The 25,435-nt window shown below is 49.3% G+C and overlaps 1 protein-coding gene across 5 annotated transcripts in view; it reads right to left on the bottom strand.

The window, feature by feature from the left end:
* The window catches only part of FRMD4A (FERM domain containing 4A), a 445,706-nt gene that overhangs the window by 13,878 nt on the left and 406,393 nt on the right, over positions 1 to 25,435 (bottom strand). For all 5 annotated transcript variants that reach the window (XM_053922092.2, XM_071221290.1, XM_045183617.3 and 2 more), the window contains exons 15-22: positions 19,205 to 19,338; positions 15,613 to 15,735; positions 12,803 to 13,031; positions 10,503 to 10,559; positions 7,843 to 8,080; positions 6,887 to 7,054; positions 4,262 to 5,130; positions 2,008 to 2,104 (exon numbers count right to left, since the gene is read on the bottom strand). In XM_053922092.2, coding sequence (XP_053778067.1) covers positions 2,008 to 2,104; positions 4,262 to 5,130; positions 6,887 to 7,054; positions 7,843 to 8,080; positions 10,503 to 10,559; positions 12,803 to 13,031; positions 15,613 to 15,735; positions 19,205 to 19,338 — 1,915 coding nt within the window. The remainder of the gene's footprint in view (positions 1 to 2,007; positions 2,105 to 4,261; positions 5,131 to 6,886; positions 7,055 to 7,842; positions 8,081 to 10,502; positions 10,560 to 12,802; positions 13,032 to 15,612; positions 15,736 to 19,204; positions 19,339 to 25,435) is intronic.

The raw sequence follows: 25,435 nt of genomic DNA, 5'->3' as shown, positions 1-25,435 counted from the left end.
GAGTCAAAAGACCTCTCTAGTTTTGTTGGGAAGGCAGGCTTGGGCACTTCCTGCCCACTTCTCACTTTCTCGTCACATCAGAGAATAGTTGTTAATGATAATTCAGCTCAACCTGATAAAGGTTTTACTCAAGGGCCAAAATATCTTCGTTTCAAATTTCTCGAGTCCTCACTAGCTCTATGTAGTGAAACGAGGCAGGTTTAAGCCCAGGTCAAGTGTGTAGGCATGTGAAGGGGACTTACACACTTCAGAGCCTGCTGTCAGGTAAATAAATCCATTTGGATCTGGTGAGACTGGGCATGGTCCAGAAAATTTGGAGGATCCAGAGAAAGAGCCGGGAATCTGAAGTCCGTTATTCAGATGAAATGGTTTACCACTGGAGGTGCCATAGATACAGAAGATCGGTTGTTCCTTTATGAATTAATCTTGGAGAGACTCCTGGGCACTAGGCCCAGCAGCAGCTGCCAGACCACACAAGCTAGAGCTGGGGTGTGGATGGTGTGTAAGGGAGTGTTTTCATGATCTGCAATAAGGACAGAAGGGAAGTTGCTGCCCAAAAAACAGACCAAGAAGTGGGAGTAGACATAAGAACACCGTCAAACGTGAGTGGGCATCAGAACACCCTGGAGGGTCTGTTAAAGCACAGACCACCCGGCCCCACCCCGACCTTTTGACTCAGTAGGCCATGGATGGGCCAAAACCCTGCACTTCTAACAAGATCCCCCGCGATACGCATGCTGCTGGTCTGGGAACTGCACTTTAAGAACCACCGGCCTGGTGGAAAGAGGGTTCTGGGGTCACAGAGTGCAGGATTGAAGTTCCAGCTCCATCCGGCCCCGTAACTTTGGGCAAGGCACTCACTCTCTGTTAGCCTTGTCTATACAACCAAAAAGTCAGCTACTTCCCGAGCGAGGTTGCAGTGAGGATTATGTGAGCTCATATACGTTAGAAGTTTCCAGCCTTTGAGTACAAAGTGAGCACTTAATAAACATTAGCTCCACTATCTTCTGTCAAATACTGAGGCCCCATAAAGCCTGGTTTAAAATCACTACAGATAAATTTGTAGGAACAAAATAGGTCTGCTGAGCATGAGTCAGAAATGTGGTCAGTGGGGCCAATTCTGGTCCTATTGTTTTCAGATGATTCAACACACAGAGCTTTCAGATTTTCCCAGTCATCCCCACCGATGCTCCAGCAAATGAGAAACTCACTAGATCTGGATGAAGGGATCCTTTAACTCCAACAGGCATTGGCAGTATGTAACCACTTAGAGGTGATTTTCTTAGGGGCAACAGAAGAGGCAGGAACCAAGCGGAAAGCAAGCTCCGTGCACCCACCAGACTGCAGCAGATCAGCACAGCCTAAGTGCCCTTGAGATCATGGTGTCTGTCTACACTGCAAGCCTCAAAGGGGGCTGTGTCTTGGTTTTGTTATCTTGCTGTGAGCCACTTAAAGGTCTCAAGGTATCTGATCCCCTTTGTGTGTCATTTAAGCAGTTGGCCAGGACAGAGATAGGATTTGAGCCTCTTGCCTTCTTTCGTAAGATGTGTCCAGATACCAAACAGTGGGCACCCTGAGGAGCAGGTCAGACATGGCACCAGGGCCCAGCACAGTCTCTCTCCCCTCCCTCCTTCACACCTGGTATCCGGAAGTTGTCCTGGTAGAACCAGAACCCAACTCACACGCTGCCTGGAATTCTGAGCAAGGCAGCACACTTGGACTCGTGGCACCAACTCCCCCACGTTCCTGGGGCCACTGCCCACGTTCCAAGAGAGTAGAGAGAACTCCCCATCTAAAGGGACAGCAGTGGAAAGGAGAGGGGCAGAAGGGGCAGTTCATGGGGCTTCTTTGGAAAGGAAGGAGGTTTCCAGGAATGAAGAACACTCCTCATTCTTTTACTGATAAACCCTCTGTTACTCATTACTGATTACACTCTTCGTAACTGACAAGGAAGGCTGAGGATCACTCTAGAACTTGGAAGAGGATGAAAGGTCTGACAGAACTCACCCAGTCTGCCAGGTTAGGAGGTGGTGGGGACTGCTGGGGGGCGTTGCTCCAATTTCACTCGAAGGCGTTGAGCTTCTCTGGCTTTGAGGTAAGGCAGCTGTATGCAGGCAATGCAGAAAGACAGGGGTCAGACACCAGTCAAGTGAAGGGGCTTCTTTCCGTAGCAAGGTCACGTTGCGGAAACATGTACCTCCCCCCCTTCATTCACCCAGTCAGATTTTCTTCCCCAAACCACACAGCAGCTGCACCCTCCCTGAGTTAAGCTGACCTAGAAGCCTAGGTCCCTGCTTTGCCACTGGGAAGTGGCCACAAGGATGGCAGTAGCCTCCACAGGAGCACAGAACCTGCCACCTCCCCGGTCCTTGAGGGAGTCCTGGGCAGGGCTAATGCAGGAGGGCATTTGTAGACGTGGCCCCACTGTCAAAACTGTGCCTTTGTCTGGAACAGAAAGGTTCTCAGAGCTTGCCCCCTGCCGTTTCAGACTTACAGTCTACCCCTTTGGACACTTCAAGGGGACTGGGACTTTTAACAGCTCACCCAAATCTGACTACTGGGAGTTTATGGACATGGGCAGAATTTTTCTAGTTGGGAAATTTAATAGGAAGTAAAACCTCCTTAAATGCATATCCTTTGCTTTCTTGGGAATGGAATCTTTTTCATCAGGAAACCTCAGATAACACTTCTTAAAATTTTAAGTCTAAAGCACGTTCCAAAAGATTATAACTAAGTCTCCTTAAATAAAGCAAATCTACTACACGAGTGCTAAGATTCTAATGGAACCTGAACACGCTCGGCCCTCTGTCAGAGTGCCGCTGCTTCTAACCGGGTTACAGAGGCCCCAGGTCCCAAAACGGCGTGAATGGCATCCGCTCGCTCACTCATCGCGCCCTGGGAGGTCGACAGCAGGTCTCACTGGGCTTGTTGCACAGACGAAGGAGGACTATGGAGGTGGTTGTAGGTCCATAGTTCTCTCTTGACTGAACGAATCATGTCCATGATCATGTCTGGAACTTGTCATCTGATGGAGGCACCATATAAAGGAACCAACGGGGACATGGGGGTGGAATGTAGGAGCCATGTGGCTTGGCACACAGGGTAACTGGCCGGTCCTCCTCCTTTGCCCTGCTTTCTCCAGGTCCCCAGAATCTCCTTCAGGTCCCCAAACATGTCCCCCATTTTCTGTCTTTACAATCACCCCTATCCCCCGACCTTTGCTCTCTTTCCAGGCACATCAAATCCTGACTTGCAGGTGCTTCTATTTGCTGCTGATTCTCACTTTATTCTACTTTTTCAATCATTTTTGTGTCAAAACCCTTCCCGTTTCTTTTCCTACAGTCAGCATTAGGCAGCCCCCCCTCTCCTAATGAGCCAAGAGCCTGTAAATGAGTGAGTCCCTGTAGGTGCCCAGAGCCCTGCCAGTCCCTGGGGACTGCTAACAAGCGTTGTTGTCACCATGGTCGTCTGGGGGAGGCAGTGGGAAGGGAGAGTGACTTCTTAGGGCAGAGCATGGTTCCTGCCCTTTGCTCTAAGAATTACTTAGTTCTGTACTGCTCAGTGCTCTGAGTACAAGAATGAGGTAAACCCTTAATTTGGTTGTGAAAATCTGAAATCACTTTCCAGAAAAGGACTGTGGTTCTACCCTAACACCAATGATAGGGGATGGAGAGGAAGCAGTTATCCCTGTGGTCACAGCGAAGTCAAGTGCAAGTCAAGTGCGGCGCTCCACGCTCCAGTCCTTGGCCTGCCCCGCCCGGGGACACACCAGCCGGATTCAGGGCTCTGACAAGCCAAGGACCAGAGCAAGCCTTCCTCTGCGAGGTGCCACCCAGGTCTCTACCTTACTAATGGCTCACTCTCCACCAGGTGAAGGTGTGTTTTGCTGGATAAAGCCAGAGACACCACTCAACCAAGTTGGATTTGTGTCCTTACCTGGAGAAGTAGCTGCAGGGTGGTTCGCATCCTACTGAGAAAGCTGAAAGGGGAGCAAGTTGGCCCATCCCACTGGTGCTGACCCACCCCCTCCTTGCTCTTCCTCACTCTTAGCAAAACCAGGGTCAGCATGAGAGGGGAAAGGGGGAGAGCTGAAAACCCTCCAGTCTCATACATGCCACAGACAGGTTTGTAGAAGCAACCATTTGATTCCTCCTCACTGCAGGCTCTGGGAAAATCTTCAAGCCCTTGACACGAGTCAGTAGTCCACACCTAGGCCGAGCACGTGAGTGTGCAAGGCCACGCCCACCCCATTCCCGCTCACCTGACGTGGCCTTGCACATCTGGGGCATCCGGGTGATTCTGCTGTGGGCCAGGAAGGTGCTCTGGGAGGAGGTGCTGTACTGGGAGCCACTGTCGGAGGAGGTGGAGCTGGTGTGCGACAGGCGGCTGTGCTCCTTGTGGGAGGCAGTGGAGCGCTGGTACCACTGACGCAGCTCATCTGACACGGCCGTGCGCCCCGTGCCCTTGTCGTGGACGCCCTCGCGGCCCATCGACGGAGTCCCCAGAATCTGAGAGCGTGATGGCGTCAGGCGGCCCGCATCGCCCTCTTCGCTGGCCCTCCAGCTCTCCCGGAAGAGACCACCTGCTGTGTAGGAGTTGGAGGTCTTGAACTGCGCTTTGACGCTGTAGTGACCCTCCTGATCGCTCTCCAGGCTGCGCACGACCACGGGTGTGGCGCCCCCCTCGATGTACAGCGGGTACTCCTTGATCCGGTACTGCGAGCTGGGCTGGCTCTGGCTGTGCAGGTAGACCCCAGGTGCGCCCCCACCGCTACCCCTCGCCGCCAAGTTGGGCATGCTGCCCGAGTTCGCTGCGCCCAGCGCGCCTGCTGCCCGCTGTCTCTGCCGCTGCCGTGCGCGCGCCTTGGATGGTGAGTCCTCCGCCAGGGTGGAGTAGTTGGCGTTCATCTGCGCTGGGTAGTAGTGCTCCGAGCTCGAGTGACTGGTGCAGGATGAGCAGTCGTCCATGGGGTCCGAGCCGTTGCTGCTACGAGTCCGTGGGGTGTAGAAGTCGGGGCTCCCCGTGTCGTTCTCCGAGCCCAGGAGCTTGCCCTGGGACTCCAGGCTGGAGCTCCGCTGCCGAAAGTGCAGGGCAAGGCTGTGCAGGCGCGTTGGGCTGAGGTCCACGGACCTGCAGGGAGAGGCTGGTGGGTCTGGGGGGCCAGGGGAGGGGTTGCGGGCTCTGCAACCAGAGGGTTCAGAAAAGAGTCTCCAGCAAATTCTCTGCTGGGAAACAGACAAAAGCTGTGCTGCTCTGGGAATCCGGGGGCTTTCCATTGTTCCCAGGTGAAGAGGACAAGGGAGAGCAAGGCTGATCCCTGGAGTCAAGGCGAGCCTCGGCTGTGATTTCCGGTTCCCAGTGGGAGGTGGGACTGAAGACAGCGCCCACATAAGGGTTTCCTCTGAAAAAAGTGTGCCAATAGCCAGGGCTTTTTATTTAAAAAAAAAAATTTTTTTTAACGTGGAAAGGGATTCTATAGATACAAAGAGAACCAAGGAACCAAGAAAATGCCTACTCTACTATAATGGAATACCTGGTACGCAGATGAAATGCCCAGTTTTGTAGGTCGAAAAACAGATCCCTCAGGGGGCATTCCATGTGGTTCAGCCAAATACTATTCACAAACCCACTTGAACAGATTTCCATCTCCATGAAGACTACGAGGGAAGGCTGGTGGAACATGGAAAGTGACCCATGCAAAAACTTACCATGTTGCCACTTTGTTTATAACCTGTTGTTTCTCTGAGCCGGCACTGTGAATATCCATCAACAATGCAGACAGTGCCAGGGCCACATGTGAAATTCAGGGTGGCCCTGCTGGCCAAGTCCACGAACACGAGTTCCAATTCTGACTGTCACCCAGGGGAGAGTTCAAAGTACCCACCATGTGGCCTTCTGGTCTACCCTGCTACATCAATCTGTTCCAGCCATACTGGCCTCCTAGAACATGCCAAGTTCAGGCCAGTGTCCAGGGCTATGACCTTGCTGTTCCCCAGGACATCCCCATCTTGCTCCCCATCTATTCAGATCTCTGCTCCAAGTTCACCTCATGCCTCTCCAACACTTCTATTTAAAAACTGATCTCTCCTTTTACTCTGTAGCCCCTTGCCCTGCTGTTCATTTTTCTTCTTAATGCTTATCACCGCTTGACATGTATTTACTGTGACTCCCAACTACAATGTCGGAAGAGAACAGGGGCATGGTCTGTGTGTTCACGGCTTCATCCCCTAGAACAATGCCTGCTACACACAGACACTTTACAAACGTGCGTTGCATGAATGAATGGCGGCATGAAAGAATGAATGAGGCACTCTTGCCTGGAGCACTCCATCTAATTTACCATGGTTCACTGTTAACAGAAGATCACACCATCTGTCCTTTGAGGTATGGTCCGAAGGACTCAGTTTTTGATCAAATGGAAGGGCGGCTTTGGTTTTGCCTCTTTTTAGAAAATGAAGGTGGAATGCACTGGAGCCTCATTTTTGCCTTTCCTTTTGTTCTTTTATGAATTTATATGTTGAGCCATTAAAAAGTCCAGGATAAATCAGGTCCCAGTAGAAAGCTACACAAGGACTATCCAGTAAAGATCACCCCACCAGAGTGAGGTCTGGGTCCCAGCACGCGTCCCTGCTAGTCAGCCTGGCCTCGCCTGCCTTCATTTCACTCAGGCCCCTGCCGTGCTCACTGTCTGACTCCGGGTGCCCAGGGCCATGCTGCTAGCCTTCAGTGTTAAATTCTGCTTCATTTTAAGAAGAAACTACCTCACTAGTTCAGGCCTGACTCTAGCTCACCCATTCATTACTTGGGCCAGTTGGGGCCAGAAATGCCAGGCAGGGCGAGGGCGTGGCCTGCAGGAAGGCGTGCCCTGAGGGCTGGGTGGACTCACCTTGTGGAATGAACGTAGTGGGGACTCCGGACACGCAGGTCTGGTGTGGAGGGCATGCTGGACTGCGAGTTCCAGTGAGGGAGGCTGCGGATGGGGCTGTTCTGGAGGGAGCTGCTTCCCCCTCCTGCTTCGGCACAGCTCCCTGTGCTGGGGAAACGCTTGTGGCTGCTGCAAACCAGAGGAGGCCATGCTGGTCACCGCCAGACAGAGCCACCTGTGCCCAGGGAGCTGACTAGCCTCCAGGCATCGATCTGGGTGTTGGACTCCCACCCACCCTCCCTCAGATCTCCGCTCTGCTTCTCAGCCTTTCCTCCAGAAGTGGGAAGGGGTCCCTGTCCCTGAAACCTGGGCAATGTGAGACTAAGACCCTTGTCAGCCTTTGCTGGAACAGGAGCACGACTACTCTGTGAAGCCAAAGTCCTGAACTGCAGTTTCTGTTTCCAAGAGACAAATATTTACCTGTCTGAGCATCCACTAGGAGTTTAAATGATGTGATTAAAGGAAATGAGAAAACCAGAGAAGCTAACCAAAAATGCCTTCCAAAACCCCCTCTCCAAGCTCAGCCGAGTAATGAGCTGATAATGCACAGCTAAGATTACAGCTGTTTGGCTTCAGAATTCCGCTGGCTGACGGCTTATGGTTCTGAACCACTTGGGGATTCCTCAGAGTCGGCTCTCACTTGCCATTTCAGAGCGGTGCTGCCCAGGACTTCCTAATTAATTGCAACGGAATTTAACAATACATTAAAGCCATCTGCCAACACATTGATTGTGAGCCAAAAACCCCAATTTCCCTTTGAATGACAAATCTGCACCTGGACAGGGTCAGCAGCCCTGTGGAAAGGCGACCCAGAAAGGAGGAGCTAGGCTGCTCTGGGTTCCATAGTCGGCGGGAGCTATTTGGGACAGTGCTTTGATGCCTTCAGTGCCTCACCTGGCCTTCCCCACCGCGCTCACCTGGAATGACCGTGGGAGGAACGTTTCTTGACCTTCTCATAAGGCTCATCTAACGAGGACTCACTCCACATTTTGGGTTTTATGGGTGACTTGTCATAGTCGTTGCGGTGATAGTGCATCTGCCTGAGTCCCTCCAGGGACTGGGGAGGAGGGGGCCTGTTATGCGATGGTGGCCGAGGAGGGAGCCCCTTGTGAGGAGACTGTAAGGGGGACAGTGTGCTGATGACCTGAGAGTCTTCTGCACAAAGATGGAGAGAGAGGAACTGAGCAAGGGTCATCCGTCTGACCGACCCCAGGCAGGCCCCCACCCACCTCTGCCCCAACGTCAACACCTGGGTGCACTTGAGAAGGCACCAAAGACGCCTTCCCAGTTTTCAAGACGAGTCAGTCCAGAACAAACCAAACCAAACCTGACCTCTGAGCAACGTTAAATGGGAACAGGAGGTTCAAACCTGATAAGCTACAAATGGAGGAAGCCTGAATTTCATTACATACCATAGACGAATGATTGCTTCATACCAAACAACAAAATGCCATTATTGTAAGTATTCTTTTAATAGACAGGAAGTGTCTACTTTGCTTTGGGGGGTTTCAGTTCCATGAGGGTTTTCTCTGGTCTGTTAACTGCAATACCCTTAGTGTCTACAGTGATTACTGACACATAGTAGGTGCTCAATAAATACTAGAAAAAATGAATAAAAGCCTATCTATTGAGTATAATTATCTCCTGGTGGCTCCAGGTACCTACTCTGCTTTTTTCAGAACTATCTCTATCCACTGTTTTGAATGTGTTCTTCTACAATAGTTTCATTTCAGAGCTGCCTTAGGTTCTTTAGGAAGAAGATGGGCTCCAGGCAGCACAGAGGAATGGAGGAGCACGGCCTCCCTTCAGTGGAGCAGCGCTCTCCCACATCAGTGGGCTCGCAGACTTTGGGAGAAAGTGAATTCAGTCAGTCAAGGAAGGAGCTGTGGTCCAGGAGCGATTTCAGCAGTGGCCTGGCAGAGAGGGGAAGGAAAGAAGAGGCCAGGAGTATCAGCTGGCAGAGCAGCTGGTAAGGAGGAGCAGAGGGAGCAAGGGAGGAGCTCTGATCAGGTGCAAGTGCAACAGACCTACTGTGAGCACTGAGATAAGCACGGTGCCCCCGCTGACAGGGGCCTTCAATGCCAGGCTCAAGCCTCAGGATCAGATCTGAAAGCCACAGGAGTGTGAGGCATGGATGTGTCAGGGTGAAATTCCTGTTTAGTCATCTGGCAGGGTTCACACACAGGCAGGGCCTGCAGGGAGGGGTTAAGGAAGAGATCCAGTGCTGAGAGCCCAGGGCAGGGCAGCCCTGAGCAGAGAGAGGCAGGAAAAATTCAGTGTCCTTGTGAAGGCAGAGGTGGGAGTTTGAGGGGAATGATACCCAGAAGCAAACCTCAAATCCCAATAACCATTCATGTGACCCTAAATCCATTTCCAACTAGTGTTCTTTTCACAGCCTACTTCCCAGTCCCCCAAGACGTGGGCATGTGCTATGCTTCCACTGCTCCTGTACCTCTCAAATCAGTAAAAGAAAGAGCCTCTGGAGGGAGCGAGCCTGCAAGGGGGGGGGGGGGGTCCCAGTGAGGCAGTAATACCCCCAGGTATTCTGGAGGTATGGCACATGCAGAAGAAACTAATGATAAATAAATCATCAGAATTCATCAACGACAATATATAACTCCCCCAATGCCTCCATTACAAAAGATCTCATGAGATTGTTCTCATTCCCTCCCCTGGAGAGACTGGACTCCACAGAGGCCAAAACCAGGGCTGGATGTCTGATATTCAAACCTCCCTGCTCCGTTGAAGCCCCACTTCCTCTCCACCCACATAATGAAGCTGACAGTAAAAATACTAGGGCCGGATTGGTAATAGCAGAGCCCAGACAGCTGGGTAGATCACCCACCATCCTTTCCCCACATCAGTAGCAATTATTATTATTATTATTATTGCAATTACCCTCATTCCTCCCACTGGTCAGACCTTTTCATGTTTTCTGTCTCTATAGGCACTTACCACTGCCCACCTGAGGTTTCCCCATGGGGCAAAAAAATTAACTGCCACTTAACATATTTCCATCTCATTAACGTTCTGGCCCCTCCAGTTTGGAGTTAAATCCACAGGAACATGCTCGGAGACAGGTATGTGTTTGGAACACCTTCCTCTCCCATGCGTGGTGGTGGGCTGGGGGTCTGGGTAAGGGCCCTCCTGTTTTGCCTGCTCCCCACAGGCTCTCCCTAGCAGGCTCCAATCTTTGATTTGTGATCCAAACCAATGTCTGCTTCTTTCCTTCAGAAATTATGAATATTCAAAGGAAACTGTACGGTGCTCACATTTCTTTGTTTAGTTAAAAATGTGGTTTTGGTAGCTAATAAGGTAAAGTACCACTCAATGAATATCACCTTCAATGTGACCCCTCAGCCACAGGAAATGGTAAAATTCCAACAGACGTGGTTCACATAGTGCCCACCCACTCCCACCCAACTGGATGACCATCAGGAAGGGAGAGACTCGCAGGGAAGCCCGCTGCCATCCTGGCCCGGCTCTTGCCTTTACACCGGCCTGTCCCAGATTACACACGGCTTACTCCCCGTGTAACCTGGGCCCCTCATTCTCAAGCAGGAAATGGACAACCTACCATCTTCTAGAACAAGGGCATCTGAGAGAGAACTGTCTTCACTGGCAATATTTCCATCTGAGAAGACAAAAAGCAAAGGTCTGAGAGTTTACCACACCCTTTCGACTAAGAATCACGTGTTCAGCACCATCCCGTACCCTTCTCTCTCCAATCTGAAGAGCCATGGCATTCAATAAAAACGCTATCAGGCATTTCTTCTGAGAGTCCCTGTGGCGGGTCACTAGCCTGTGCCCCAGCCCTGACACTGCAGTGTGCTCCTGTTAGTGTTCTCGTCTGAGCCCTTTTGCTCTTGCTTGGCAGGGCACTGCAGGAGTGAGTAGCTTAATATCCATAATAAAGGCTGCCCGGCCCGTGCCGGGGCGTGTTCTGATTGGACCGAAGGATGTGAACTGCTGTGCATTGTACAGACGTGAAACTAGGGTGAGGACTCGGCTCTGCTCACAGGGCGATAGATGGTTTCTAAATAAACTTAAGTCATTAGTAGAGAAAACAAGCTGGTACATACAGCTTCTGTCTCTCCGAAGCTTAGTTTCATAGACACCGTTCAATTAACTGTGAAAACATGCCAAAGACAGGGACAGCAAGATAATCCTTCCCCTTGAACAGTTGGGGAAACTGAGGCACATCTAGGGAGCTGGTTTGCCTGGGATTGCTCAGCTCTCGTGGCAACATCAACAACAAGTCCCAGGTCTTCAGATACCAACTTTGGTGTTTTATCTCTTGAAATAAAAACCATGCTAAGGAACTAAAAGGAAACTTAATTACTTCTCTAATTCAAATGGGCTTGTATGGTGAAAACATTATTTGAAAGAGGGAGCAAAACGGAGAGGATATATTCGTGAGGGGTTAAAAAAATAATGGCTGCAGGCTTGGCTGGGTCCAGCCATGAGGTAGTACAATGTGAAAAGAGACTGTCAGCAGCCCTAACAGAACAGCGTTCAGGGGACGGATGGCCGGAAACCCAGGCACCGCGGCCGACCAGTGCGATGCCCATCCCTGCAGCGCCCCTCCAGACTGGGCTCTGGGGGCCACCCTGGATGTTTCCACAGAGCCAGGACCGCCAGGAGCCCGCACAGGGGCAGGGGAGACAGGCTGCGGCCTGCAGCTCTGCGAGGAAGTGGGGGAAGTGACAAAGTGTCAGTCACGGACAACAGGGTGAGATGGGGAACGATGGTTATTCCTCACTGACTAAAGCAGAAGGAGTTTGTACGGCCTCTCTTCCTGTATGAACCACGGGTTCACTCTATCTGTGTTGCGTGACGGACTGCGAACACCTAGGAGACACAGCCTTGGCTCTGGCACCTCGGAGGCTAGTACATTGTTGTTTCCCCCGGGACGCCCACATTTTTAGGGTGCAGATTATACATACATACATAAAGTTTGGTAAAATACACACAAAATTTACCACGTTAACCATTTCTTCTGCACAGTTCCGTGGCGTTAAGCACACTCGCACTGCTGTGCCATGACCGCCATCCGTCTGCGGGACTCCTCCATCTTCCAGAACAGAAACTCTGACCCCATTAAACGCTAAGCCCCTGCCCTGACCTGGGCCCTTTCTACTTTCTGTCTTCCTGGAGCAAAAGTGTTTTAAACATGCAAAAACAATAAAAGAATTCTTGACATATATATTTCAAAGAATTTTCTTATTTAGGACAAAAAGGATTTTAACACTTGAGGGACCTGATGGTTGTTAGTGGATTTTGGGGGTCCTTCCTTCTCGCGTTTGCCAAATATAATCACCTAACCCCTGCTGGCCCTGGTCAGGGGTTTAGACAGTCAGGGTGAGCAGCCCAGGCCTCCCCAGCTCCAGCCGTGGAAGCAGAGCCCCTGACACACCGCAGGACAGAGGGCTGGCAGGGGTGCTGGGCTGCAGAGTAGCCAAGCTCCCCACATGTTGTCCCAGACTGGGGAAGGCCGATCAGGTCTCTGAAAATGTCAGAGGCTGGGCCACTCACACTCAGCTGAACTGGCCCAGTTACCTGGGCTTAGCTCATGGGAAGGCTGGGAGGAGCGTTCAGCTCATGGCTGCAGGCTCTCACAGGGAGGCTATAAATAGTGATAATGATAGTTTGATTGGCATAACCCTTTCATCTGTGAACTTGAGTGCACATTATTACTCTCATCTGGCCTCAGGGCTTACAGTCTTCATTTTATGGATGGAAAAATGAAGGCCCAGGGTCCTTAAGTAGCTTTACTTAGGTCTCACTGGGAGCTGGGCTCTGAGCCACTCACAGGACTGGCGCCCGTTCCCAGGAGCAGAGGGTGCAGCCCGCCTGGGGAGTAGGGTCAGCACTGACCGTCGATGATGAGCGAGGCCCTCTGGGTGGGTTTCTTCCCGGACTTGATGCGGTTCTCATTGATTGCGTTCTCAATCTCCTGCAGCTTCTTCAGTGCATTCAGATAAGAGGTTTTCCTTTGTTTCTTCAGTTTTTTGCTGACATTGGGGTCACTGGCAAGGCGGCGGGCAGCCTCCGTAATCTGGGATTGAATGGCAAACTCTCGTTCCAGGCGTTCCAGCTCAGCTTCCTATGGGAGGGACAGCCAAGGCTTACACTTAGGGGAGGCAGGGTTGGGGGACCCCTGTCCTTTCTGCCCATGCCCGTCCCAAAGTGAGCCAACCTTCCTTACTCCTGGGGAACATGGGTACTAGGAACCCAGCAATCCCAGTGCCTCACCCCTGCCCTGCCTGTACCCTGAACCTGCAGTGGCCCCCTTCCTTCTGTCTCTGGCAGCCAGTGCCCTGGGCACAGGCACTTCTGAGACTCTCAGAGACCAGGACGGTCTGCACACAGGCACCAGCACTGAGAGAAGCAGAGTTGCCCGTTCTGAGGGTCTTGGACTCGCTGGCTTCATTTCCATGGTCTCCAGCAAAGAGCAAGCCTTTGTGGAAATTCAGACCCATTCGGCTGGTATTTCCTTTCCATTCTGGGCACAGGATGCAGCACTGTTTCCAGAGCAGCTCTCTGCCCTGCTCTCCTGTGGGTCTGCTACAGGGAGCGCAGATGTGCCCCTCACTGCCCCCTCCCGCACTCCCGTCTCTTCTATTTTGAGCCATTCACGCTGGGTTATTCCCACTCATGTCTCTTTGGGAGCCCTTTCTGCAAGCTCCAGTGTCCCTCTCACACTGGTTACAGATAACATCTCTGCCCAGGCTGGGAGGTGCAGATGGCAGGTGGCGGTGGGACCAGTGTCCTCTACTCATAGGACTGAGTCAGGGCACTCCCTTCCTCTCCTTGTGCACCTCCCTTCTACCTCTACTTCTTACTCTGGCCAGGAGGAGATGGGTGGACTTTCCCTCAAACAGAGTTTTGATCCCTGGAGAAATGCAGCTGTGTCAGAAAATGACCTGTGGAACCAGAGGACAAAACCTGGGACAGTGCATTTGCTGCTGCCTCTCTGCGACTCATCAGTGGCTTCTTCAAATCTGCCCCGCAAGCCTGGGAGACCACACCTGCGTCCTGTCCAAGGTGACCAACAGGCATGTCAAAGTCGGACAGAAACTCGCCTAGCTACCTAGGAGCACAATGCCAGGTTGGCCAGAATCAACAGATCTTCCTAGTTAGTGGCTGAATAAAACACTCTGGCCTCAGGGTACCACGCAACTGGGCTGAGGCCTCCATCCAGCACAAAACAGTTTGATTTCATTCTGAGTGATTCGAGCCTGAAGGGAGCAGAGACTGGGAGTGAGAAAGAAAGGTGATGGTTAAACAGAACTACCTGGTCAATAATGAACTTTCAGATCCTTCCAAAGCCAGCTGCACCCGCTCCCTGGGAGGGAGAAGACTCTCGGGATAGACTCCCGGGATATACTCCAGCCTGGGACGAGCCAGCAGGGACGGACCGCACTGTGAGTGAGACTCCACCTGGCAGCTGTGCTGCTAGTCCTGGTTCCAATCCCTGCCCCAAAGTTTTGTGGACGCCGAGGACAAATTCTTGCTACTTAAACTGAGACAAGCAAATGCTGGCAGCCCTGTCTGAACAGATGGCTGCCTGCTGTGTGAACGGGCAGCCGAGTGCATTTCCAGGAGAAACAAGGAGCTCTTCCCTCCCAGAGCAACTGCAGCAGGCCAGCTAATTGTGCGGTCCTTCCTTTGAGTGATTTCAGAACAACACATGCAGGGAAAGGTGAGGGAGATGCGGGTGCAGATGGAAGGTGTGGGGAACTAGAGGCATCTTTGCTGACAAATGTGAAAGAGCAGCTGGCGAGAAGGTGTCATGGGAGGGGACTGTGGGAAGGACAATGGGGTTGGGGTAGAGGAACACTCACTAAGGTGGGGGCTCCTCATGAAAGTTGAGTGAGTGCCTGGTATCTGCCCGGCACAGGGGAGAGGAAGTTCCTCGGGCAGATCTGACAACAGATTTGAGAAATACTTGACCAGATGGTCTTCTAAATCCCACCCTCCCTCACCCCAGTTGTGACCCTGGTATAATCCTGCCCCTTCCCCACAGCACTGCACTTGTCCTACAACATCCCGTCTCCACTCCAAGCCACTCCTGTTTATGGACCATCAAGCAGGTGTGAAGACCCAAGTTAAATTTCCTCCAGGTACTAGCTCATTTAATCCTAGCAATAGCCCAAAGAAATCTGAACTTCATTTGATGGAACAGGCAACTGCCTGGTCGAGCTGTAGATTTGGGTAAAGCATTCTGGTGCGGCCACCAGCCTCGCCAGCACCTCCTAGTACAGACCTCAGGACACTGGGCTGCCCCTTCTGCTGGCTCCAGGGCTCCCGTGTCCCTGGGAATTCCCCTTGGCGCCAACCCACAGGGGGCTGGCTCTCAGTAACAAAGGGCTGGCCTGCCATTAAAAAGACACGCCATGGGTGTTATTAGAAGGTTCTTCTGAGATTAACTGAACAGCTTGCTACAGGCCTATGGTGTCAGACAAACGACTTACCCTGAAATCAATGCTAATCCTACCACGGGAGCCATACACTGACCAGCCTGCCAAGGTAACAAGAGGCAAAAGGAAAGATACTGAGGAGGAAAGGGGAAAGTGCACTGGGCACTGTGTAGGACGTAAAAAGTTAGAAAAAACCTGGAAGCCCTGGCAAATGGGAAAATGAGGACAGTGTGAGAGAATCCAACACCAGAAAGAAGGACCCACCTCTCCCTTGGGCAGGATTTTCTGCTCATCCAGCTTGAAGGCCGTCCCGATTCTTCTCCGAACAATGGGTGGCTCCTCCCCCGGATCTAGGGGATATTCATCGGGCAGTTTGCCCGTCAGCTCCTGCAAATGTGCAATACCAAGAGAAGGTGACGGGAATCAGAGGGGACGTGTGCTTGGTCTAAGACACACACACACACACACACACACACACACACACACACTTCAATGCATGGATTCAAAATAGCGCCCCTTAAGTAAATGCCTAAAAAGAGTTTCTGAAATGTGATTTCATTACTCTAAAAATGGATTTGAGCAGTCCTTTCTTTACAGAAAGAGGCACTTTGCAAAGTTTTTCTCACAGTAAGTATCTGCAGGTAAACAAAAGCGCTTTGGCTTTCCTCGTGAAACTTGCATTTCACCTGTGGGTTAGTCCCCCGGTATCTCCGGCAGGCTGGCTGTGTGCCCCGCCCAGAAGGAGCAACTGGGACAGAGCAGAGCCAACAGGGCTCTCTGGTATTTCTAGCTCCTGTGCTCTTTCAACTGCATCAAACACTCCCTCACCGATATCTCAGGTTAAAATGCCTTTCAGATGAGCTTTCTTAGGAAGAGTGGTATCTATATGGCAAATCCCAGAAATAATGCATATGACCAATTTGAAACGGAACATGATAATGATTATTCTGCTTGGGCCAGGCACTCAGGGAACAGGCTGAGCTAAAAGACATTAAATGTATACTAGCAAGAGTTTCAGTACAAGCTGAAAATAAACACATAATATTGACAAGTCTATTGCAACAAACCTGTTGTGTGTACATTTTGGGCTCTGACAATCTCATTGTTGGCAGTATAACAACAGGGAACTCAGCTGACACGCCACAATGACAACGATCCTACAGACACTGAAGTCCATGGAATGAGCCCTGATTAGAACTGGGCTCCATATTAGGGGCTATGTATTGGCTGAATAAAGATCAAATCTGAGCCAGCAGTTCATCCATGTGGTTGACCCAAGGCATCAGCTTCAAGGAGTCACTTCCAGGGACCAAAAAACCCTGGGAGAGCCCTGTGTGCCACCAAGCACACAGATGGCAGGTCCAGGCAAAGCCCAGCCCTGGTTTCTAGTCCCAAACAAATACCTGTGCTGCACAGACTCAAGAAGAGCCCACAGTTCATCATCCACACAGAAAGCTGTTGGTGCATGAGGCCCCGTGTGAGTGCGGGTCCACGGGAAACGTGGGTCCCTGAGCCATCAGGTCCCAGGGGCTGGCCCACCGTCTAAGAGGAGGAGTGATCTGGCCTCTGCCCTTTACCACTGTGTGTGTGTGTGCTCACGCTGGGTGTGTGCCCTGGGTGTGCATGGGGGCACACACTGGGGTAGTGGGTATATGCGTGAGTGCATCTGGCGTGCACAAGAATGCCCACTCCCTGCACTCCTGCGTCCCTTCCCTTCTGTGCTCAGCCACCTGGGAACAAGCCCTTGGATTTTTTCCCTCACTCTAAGCACTTTGGAGAACAATGGCCAACTGTCTGAGTTCAGAATGCTCTGCCATCTTCCCCCGTTTCTTTCTTTTTGTCATGTGGTTCAAATGTTGCCAAAGTCGTCATGTGCTTATTCTGCAACATTTTTCTCTGTTTCCCTAAAAGTCAGTCAATAAATAACAAACATACTGAGGATTTTATATTGTTAGAATTTTCTTCTTTTACCCTGAAACTTTTAAAAAGTAGGAGAAAGTTGTTAATACAGCTATTGATTCATAAGTCTAAAATATCTGTGGTTTTAAAACAAAATACATTTTAAAAAAATGAGGCTACTGATTTTCCACCATCTGCTTGAAGGTGTTTGAGTTAGGCCTTGATTCTCCGCATTTAATCTGATTTCACATGTGAAAAGAGCCCCATGGGGAAGGAGAAATTTCACGCACTGTTGTGGGGGCTTGGCTTGGTTCTTATATTGGTATTTCTTCCAAATGCTCCCACCCCACCTCTTTCCGGCCGCCCTGCTCGCTCCCCAGGGGAGAAACTGCTTCTCGATATTCTGAGCTGAGGGGTAAGAACAGCATTAGCCAGAAGGGTCACCTGCCCCTGACCACAGGTTGGTCAGGGGGCCGCAATGGGAGACAGCACAGAGCCATCTACCTGCCTGCGGGCAGTGCGGCTGCCTTCCCGCTCCAACCGTTTCCCACTGTTGTCATTATAACAAGTGGGGGCTTTGTTTGCCTTATTTTGCTTTTAGTTTTAAAAGAGGCAGAGAGAGCTTTCTTAGTGCATGTTAACCTTGCCCTGACATGTTTCTCCAATTTTCTGATGCTGACTCCCTGCTGGGTTCAGGGCTGTTGCTGTTCTCAAAACCAAAACCAGGCTTTACACATTATTAAATGCAGACATCCAAACCCATAGTTTTTTAATTCTTCCAGCATATTTGTTATACAAACGCCTGTGGCTGCTGCAGACCAGAGGAGGCCATGCTGGTCAGCACCAGAGAGAGCCACACCTGTTCCCAGGGTGCTGACTGGTCTTGGGCCGTCTAGCAAAAGCTGCTCAGGACGCCCACAGTCCCCCACTCAGGGCACTTGCTTCCTGAAGATTTGTAATGGGTTTGTGTTAACTTGGGTCTGCTCTGAGCTGGCTCCAGTTTCAATGAATCCAGTGCATAATTAAGCCAAGTGGAAATGTAACGTGATCTCACTCCAAGGCTCCTTATTCAGGAGGCCTGGGGCGAGGCACTGATACTGGGGGGCAGGGTAGTACAGTTTGGGAACCTCTTTATACTTCTGACTCCCCACTGTTCAGTACAGCTCTGTGTAACGTCATATGAGCTCCGATGTGCCTCTGGAGGGCTCCCATGCTATACTGTCCAGGTGCAAGCACGGGCACACGCAGGTCCAGGCACTCACACGTGCACAGTAACATGTGCTGCACTACAAACTCAATTCTTCAAATGTGCTAACAGAGAACTGCAGAGTAAGCAGAAGAGGGTGGAAATGGACATTGAAATAAATACAACAGTGGCCTGTCCCAGCCTCTGAGTCCCAATGAAACGTGAGACCAGTGTAGACAGGAGCTTGAGAAAGTGCTGCTTTGCATGAAACTTAAAAATATCACTAAGATTTCTTTTTTTGAAAAAGAGTATAATCATCAGATGATGAGTTTTAAAGGGCATTATATATATGCCCTTTAAAGCATGATTTCCAAAGGTCGTATCTGAATCAGCCTCAAGAGAAACAAAAGCTGCCACAATGGCCAACTCAGACCCAAAGACTTGGAAGATGGGGGCAAAGCGCCCTCCTCAAGGGGGTAGTATCTACGGGGCAGCATGCAGACATTATTATTTACCGCGTCTGCCATTACTGGAATTATTTCTTCTCAACTGGCCTCTTGTAAGGTCCCACCGGGGGCCTTGCCAGGACTCATTTTAACGGGTGTCCTAGTGTCCCATTAATGTCAACGACTTCTGTCTCTGACGGGGCACATGTGTGTGAGGAGAGGTCTCGCTTTCCTCTTATCATCTCCTCAGCGTCCATCCCCTTTTACAAATATGTGAAGACACAGGAGGGCAAGACTTCCCCGGCTGGGAACAGTAACTGCTTACAGCTTCTCGGAGGCAGAGTTTCTTGAGCTCCTCCAGCCGCTGGCGTAGCGTTTCCTCCAGAGCTTCCTGCCGGGACTTCAAGGCCGCCAGCATGTCTTTCTTGGCAGACTGGGAGCTATCTGATTCCTGAGAACCTGTCAATAAACAGTGGGGTTACTAGGCCAGCTCATGAGGGGGAGTGGGGGGGAACACACATCTGGACCACTAAGGAATTTAACTGGAGCCCACACTGTGGATCTGGGATTTATCCCAGGAATCAAGGAAATGTGAAATAAAACAGGTGTTTCAGGGTTCCAAGTCTTAGGAGAGAATTCTCAGCACTTAGTGGAATTTATAGCTGGTCAGAAGCACCGGCAGGAAAATTTACACGTCTGAAAAAGACGTTTCTCTTTCTTGATTCTCTTAAGATATGCCGCATACCTGTCTTCATTTCACTAGCAAATTTTAATAGACTTTGTACAATGAAGGGGAAAATGAAGTTTAAGCCAGTAATTTTAATATGCAGTTTTTATTTTCTTTTTTTCCATTTAAAAGTGCTGATTTTTTTTTTTTGCTTAGTACAAAGAAAACGCATGTTGAATATGAACATTCTGAAAATGCAGGTATGAATGAAAACAGTCCAGAAGCTGGGCGGCCAGAGACAGCCGTAGTCATAGATTTTCTTTTAACCTTTTTACCTAAGCCAGACATTTAAAAAAATAAAATTAGATCTGTATTGTACTTTTTAACACAGTGCTGTATCATGAGCAATTTCTCTCTTAATAAAAGTCCCACGTAGTTTTACAATGTTTCAGGAACAGTCCAAATGACGACCCCAACCACAGACAGCTAGACACGAAACCTCTGGAAGGGCAAACTGGGAACCCAACTGGACGCAAACACGCTGAGACGCCAGCCGGACAGACCTAGGTTAGGAGAGGGCGTAACTTGCAGGCTGCAACATTTGGATTCGGAAATAGGTTTCCTGCAGGAAAGCCTCCACGCCTTCTCTACCGTGCGAAGTTAGGCAAGGCGCACTGAGTCCCTGGAAGAGGAAGCTGAGTATTTGCTTCTCAGGCCCATGGGGAGCAGAGGTGTTAGAAAGGGACAGGTGATACTGGTGTGCATCCGAGGGCCTCCCAGGGGCCAAACGACATCAAATACCTTGGGAGAATTAAAATGAAAGACTTGCAAGATGTCTACAGTGACAATTATAATACGTTGCTGAAAAGAACAAAAGCCCTGAAATGATAGAGACATAGCATGGTCATGGATTGGAAGCCTGACATAATGAAGATGTCAGTACTCCAGGAGTTAAGCAATAGAATCATTGCAATACCAATAAAAATCTGAGCAGCATTTTTGTACGGAGGGGATAGCAATTGTATTTCCATGTAAAACATTTTTAGACAATTCCGTCCAAAATGGATGACACACATGAGAAAATCTAGTTGGAATTCCCAGTGATTGGTCAGGTTCTTCTGATGGTAAAGAAGGCAGCTCAGAGGACTTTGAGTCGAGGGAGTAGGTAAATGCCGCGTCCACCTCCTCCCACAAACACGTCAGAATTAGAACTAAATGACAGAACCACCACCATTAAGAACCACCTGAACACTAGCTGAACAGAATCCTATAACTAAAAGTATACAAGAGAAATCACAAAGAGACTGGTAAAAGGCGTGGAGACACAGGGCAGGTCCCACCCACGTGTGGTGATTAAGAATCAACAGGGACGTCTTCACTGCATTGGTCCCCCGTGAGGAGCGAGGGGTCCCAGCCTCAGGCCCCAGGGCTGGAAGAGGAGTCCCCACAACATCTGGCTGTGAAAACCAGCAGGGATTGCATCCAGGTGACATGGAGGACTGCTATAGACTCAAGTCTCTCCTAAAGAGCCCGAGCACAGGCTCAGCTGCTCACAAACTCCCTCACTCTGGGCTCCAGTGCAGAGGCAGCAGCTGGAAAAGCACCCCAACATATGGGGAGGAATTAAGTTGACCAGTTTCAGTGTGAGGGCTGGAAAGGCAGGAGCCAGCCAAGCTCTCTGGGGAATGGAGTGCTGGCAGGCACCACTGCTCCCTTGCGGAGTCCTCTCCCAATGCGGACAGCAGGAGCAGGTGGGCACCAATGCTGTGCTCCCAGTAGCCTGGCTAACACTGTTTGCCCCGCCCTAGGGATTCCCTGAGACCTGACCCAATTCATGCACCTGGCCCCAGCCACTTTCAGCAGCCTTCCCACAGGAACAGCCTACCCTGGGTCGCACTGCAGACTTTCCTAAACTCTCTCAAAAGTCCACAACCAAACAAGTAGTGGCTGGCCTCAGCATGCCCTGTACCTCTTCCTAAGCAGCCCCAAGCCTAGCATAAGCTATGGCCAGGGTTGGCCTGGAACGTAGCTTCTACTAAGTGGTCACAAACCTGGCACAAGTGGTGGCTGGCCTCAGGTCACACTGCAGTGCCCACAAGGGACCCAATCCAAACAATAGTGTGAGCTGCATAGGTTCACAGCACAGCCTCTCCCAAGTGTCTCCATGCCCACCACAAGAAGGAACCAACCAGAGATAACCTTGCAGCTCCCGCCAGGTGGCCCTAAACTGGGCACAAATGGTGGCCAACTTTGGCCTGCCCCAGAACCTCTCCAAAGAGACACCAAAGCCAGTACATTCGGCAGCTAGCTTCAGAACACAGCAGAGCACCCTCAACCAGCTCCACAAACAACACACCCGCAGGGCAGATTCTGCAGGCACTAGAGTCCTGCTAAAGCAACTCCCACTCTGTGGAGCTGGCTCCTGCACAACACCTTGACCACCGTAGTCACGGCCGGCTATTACACGCAGTCAACCCGAGGGTCAATAGTACTGGCGGCTGTGCCAGTAGGACTCGACGTTCAACCACAACAGCAGGCTCACATGCCCACACAGGGGCACTCCTGGAGCACCTGGCTCAGGTAAACAGGGAGGCCACAGCCTGGGCCTCCCAGGAAACCTACTACTTACGCCACCCTGCCAACACTGGGAGGGGCAGCAGATCTACCCAACACACAGAACCAAACTCAGGGCGTGAGGCTAAGTGAGGCAAAGAAACATGTCTCAATGAAAGACTAGGAAACACTCTAGAAAAAGAAAAACCAAACTAAACGGAGATAAACAATCTACCAGATACAGAGTTCACAACACTGGTTATAAGAAAGCTCCGTGAACTTAGGGGAAGAATAAATGAATTCAGTGAAAACATCAACAAAGACATAGGAAAACATAAAAAAGAACTAGTCTAAATAAAGAATACAATAACTGAGATCACGAATACATTAGCATCAACACCAGATTAGATGAAGCATAGGATCGAAGCAGCAGTTTGTTAGACAAAGTAGCTTAAAATACCCAATCAGAACAGCAAAAAGAATAAAAATATGCAAAAAATTGAGGATAGGGAATTCTGAGACATCCTCAAGCATACCAACATTTTCATCATAGGAGTACCAGGAGAAGAGAGAGAACAAAGGACTGAAATCCTATTTGAAGAAAAAATAACTTAAAACTTCCCTAACATGGTAAAGGAAATAGTACAAGTCCAAGAAGCACAGAGACTCCAAACAAGATAAAGTGAAAGAGGCCCACACCAACCTTCATCATAACTACAATGCCAAAGGGTTAAGACAAAGAGAGAATCTTAACAGTAGCAAAAGAGGAGCAGTAGAGTTAATACAAGGGAGCTCCCATAAGACTGTCAGCTGATTTCTCAACAGAAACTTTGCAGGCCAGAAAGGACTGACACAAAATATTCAAAGTGATGAAAATGAAGACTTCAACCAAGATTACTCTACCCAGCAAACCTACCACAGAGAATCAAAGGAGAGATACAGAGTTTCCCAGACAAGAAAAAGCTAAAGGAGTTCATCACCACTAGACCAGTATTACAAGAAATATTAAAGGGATTAAAGGGATTTCTTTAAGTAGAAAAGCAAAAATATGAATAGGAATATATATTAAAAACTTCTCATTGACAAAGGCAAACCATAAATGCAGTGAATCAATCAGTTATAAAGCTAGTACAAATGTTAAAAGACAACAGTAGGAAAATCATGTGTAACTACAGCAATAAATTAAGGGATGCTCAGAAACACATGCACAAAAGAAAAATACAATGATGAAAACAGAAGTGTAAGGGATGAGTAAAAACGGTACGGAATTTAGAAAGCAGTCAAACTTAAGTTTGACCATCAACTTACAATAGACCGCTATAAACATAACTTGGTATAAATGAAGTACAAGATAACCACAAACCAAAAATCTACAAGAGATATACAAAAAGTAAAGAGAAAGGAATTCAAACACAACACTATAGAAAGTCATCAACATACAAGAGAGAAAGAGAATAAGAAAGGACCAAAGTACAAAAACAATTAATAAAATGGCAATGACTACACGCCTGTCGACAACCACTTTAGACGTGTATGGATTCAAGGCTTCAGTGAGAAGACACAGGGCGGCTGAATGGATAAAAAGACAAGGTCTGCACATATGCTGCCCACGAGAGGCCCACTTCATACTGAAAGATGCACAGAGACTAAAAGTAAAGGGACAGAAAAAGATATTTCATGCAAAAGGAAATTTTAAAAAGCTAGGGTAGCAATACTTGTATCACACAAAATAGACTTTAAAACATGAGACAAAGAAGGGCACTACATAATGACAAAGGGATCGACCCAATAAGAGGATGCACCCCTTGTAAACATCTACACAACCAACACAGGAGCACCGACCTATGGAAGGCAAGTATGGCAGACATAAAGGGAGAGGCTGGCAATCGGTATGTGCAGGCTCTAGGAGAGACTGAGTTGTGTGGCAGAGACCATTTTTCCCTCAGAGGACTGTGACACCCCTTTGGCATAAATCATTAGATCATCCAGACGTAAAATCAAAAGGAAACAATGGCCTTAAATAACACACTGGACAATTTTATATTTTTAGTCTAAAGCAGCAGAACATACATTTTTTTCAAAAGTACAGGCAACATTTTCCAGGATAGACTCCATATTAGTATCTATCACAGTAAATTTAGTCTCAATAAATTTAAGAAGATTGAAATCATATCAAGTGGTTAAAAAGATGGCAGTGGGGTAGGTGAAAGTTACTCTCACCACCTCACAAATCCAAACTGGAATTTCAACTAAATTATGGAACAATCAACCTGAATAACCAACTGAAGACTAGCTGAAGAAGAGTCACATAACCAGGGATTTACAGAAGAAACCACATCAGGAATGGTAGGAAGGACAGAGATGGAAAAAAGTCTGGTTCTGAACCCAGGTGTGGCAGTTGAGAATCTGAAGGGAAAACTCAACTGCAAAGGTCCCTCCTGAGAAGCCTGGGGTCTCAACCCCATGCTTGGCTCCCTAGCCCAGAGCACCACAGCCAGGAAGAGAAGCCCACATAACACCTGGCTGAAAAAAATTAGTAGGGATTCTGTCCTCCAGGGAGAGACAGAAGTCTGCTTGAAACCCAGGCACCCTCTTAAAGGGCCAGTGCAACAAATCTCATTTGTGGTCACTTACCCTGGTCTCCAGCAGAGTGAGGGTGGATCAGAGGGGGCCAGAGTCATGTAAAGACAGCAAGGCATCCAAGAAGGGGAGACAAAGCAACATGTCTCAGATGAAAGAGCAGGAGAAATCCCCAGAAAAACAACTAGAAGAAATGGAGGAAAGCAATATACCAGATACAGAGTTCAAAACAATTGTTATAAGAATGCTCAAGAAATTCAGGGGAAGAATGGCTGAACTCAGTGAGAACTTAAACAAAAACAAAATAAATATAGAAAAGGACATAGGAACCATAAAAAAGAACCAGTCAGAAATGAATACACTAAGGAATCAGTATCAGACTGATGCAGAGCCTCATCTCAGTGATTTGGAAGGTAAGGTGTCAGAAAACATCCGACATTCTTCTACATTCATTCATGTATATGAAAATGAAAATAGTTCAGGGGACCACTGGGACAATGTCAAACATAACAATATCTGCATTAAAAGGGTACCAGAAGGAGAGTGTAGAGAGCAAGGAATTGAGAACCTATTGAAGAAAAAGTGATTGAAAACGTCTCTAACCTGGTGAAGAACAGACACACAAGTCGAAGGAAAACAGAGTCCTGAACAAGATGAACCCAAAGGGCCCACGCCAAGACACATCATTAAAATGGCAAAGGCTAAAGACAAAGAAAGAATCTTAAAAGCAGCAAAAGAAAGACAATTAGTTACCGA

Source organism: Desmodus rotundus, chromosome 4 (genome assembly GCF_022682495.2).
Source record: "Desmodus rotundus isolate HL8 chromosome 4, HLdesRot8A.1, whole genome shotgun sequence".
Lineage (NCBI taxonomy): Eukaryota > Metazoa > Chordata > Mammalia > Chiroptera > Phyllostomidae > Desmodus > Desmodus rotundus.
The sequence above is the reverse complement of the archived record's forward strand: the minus strand, read 5'-3'. Positions and strand labels throughout refer to the sequence as shown.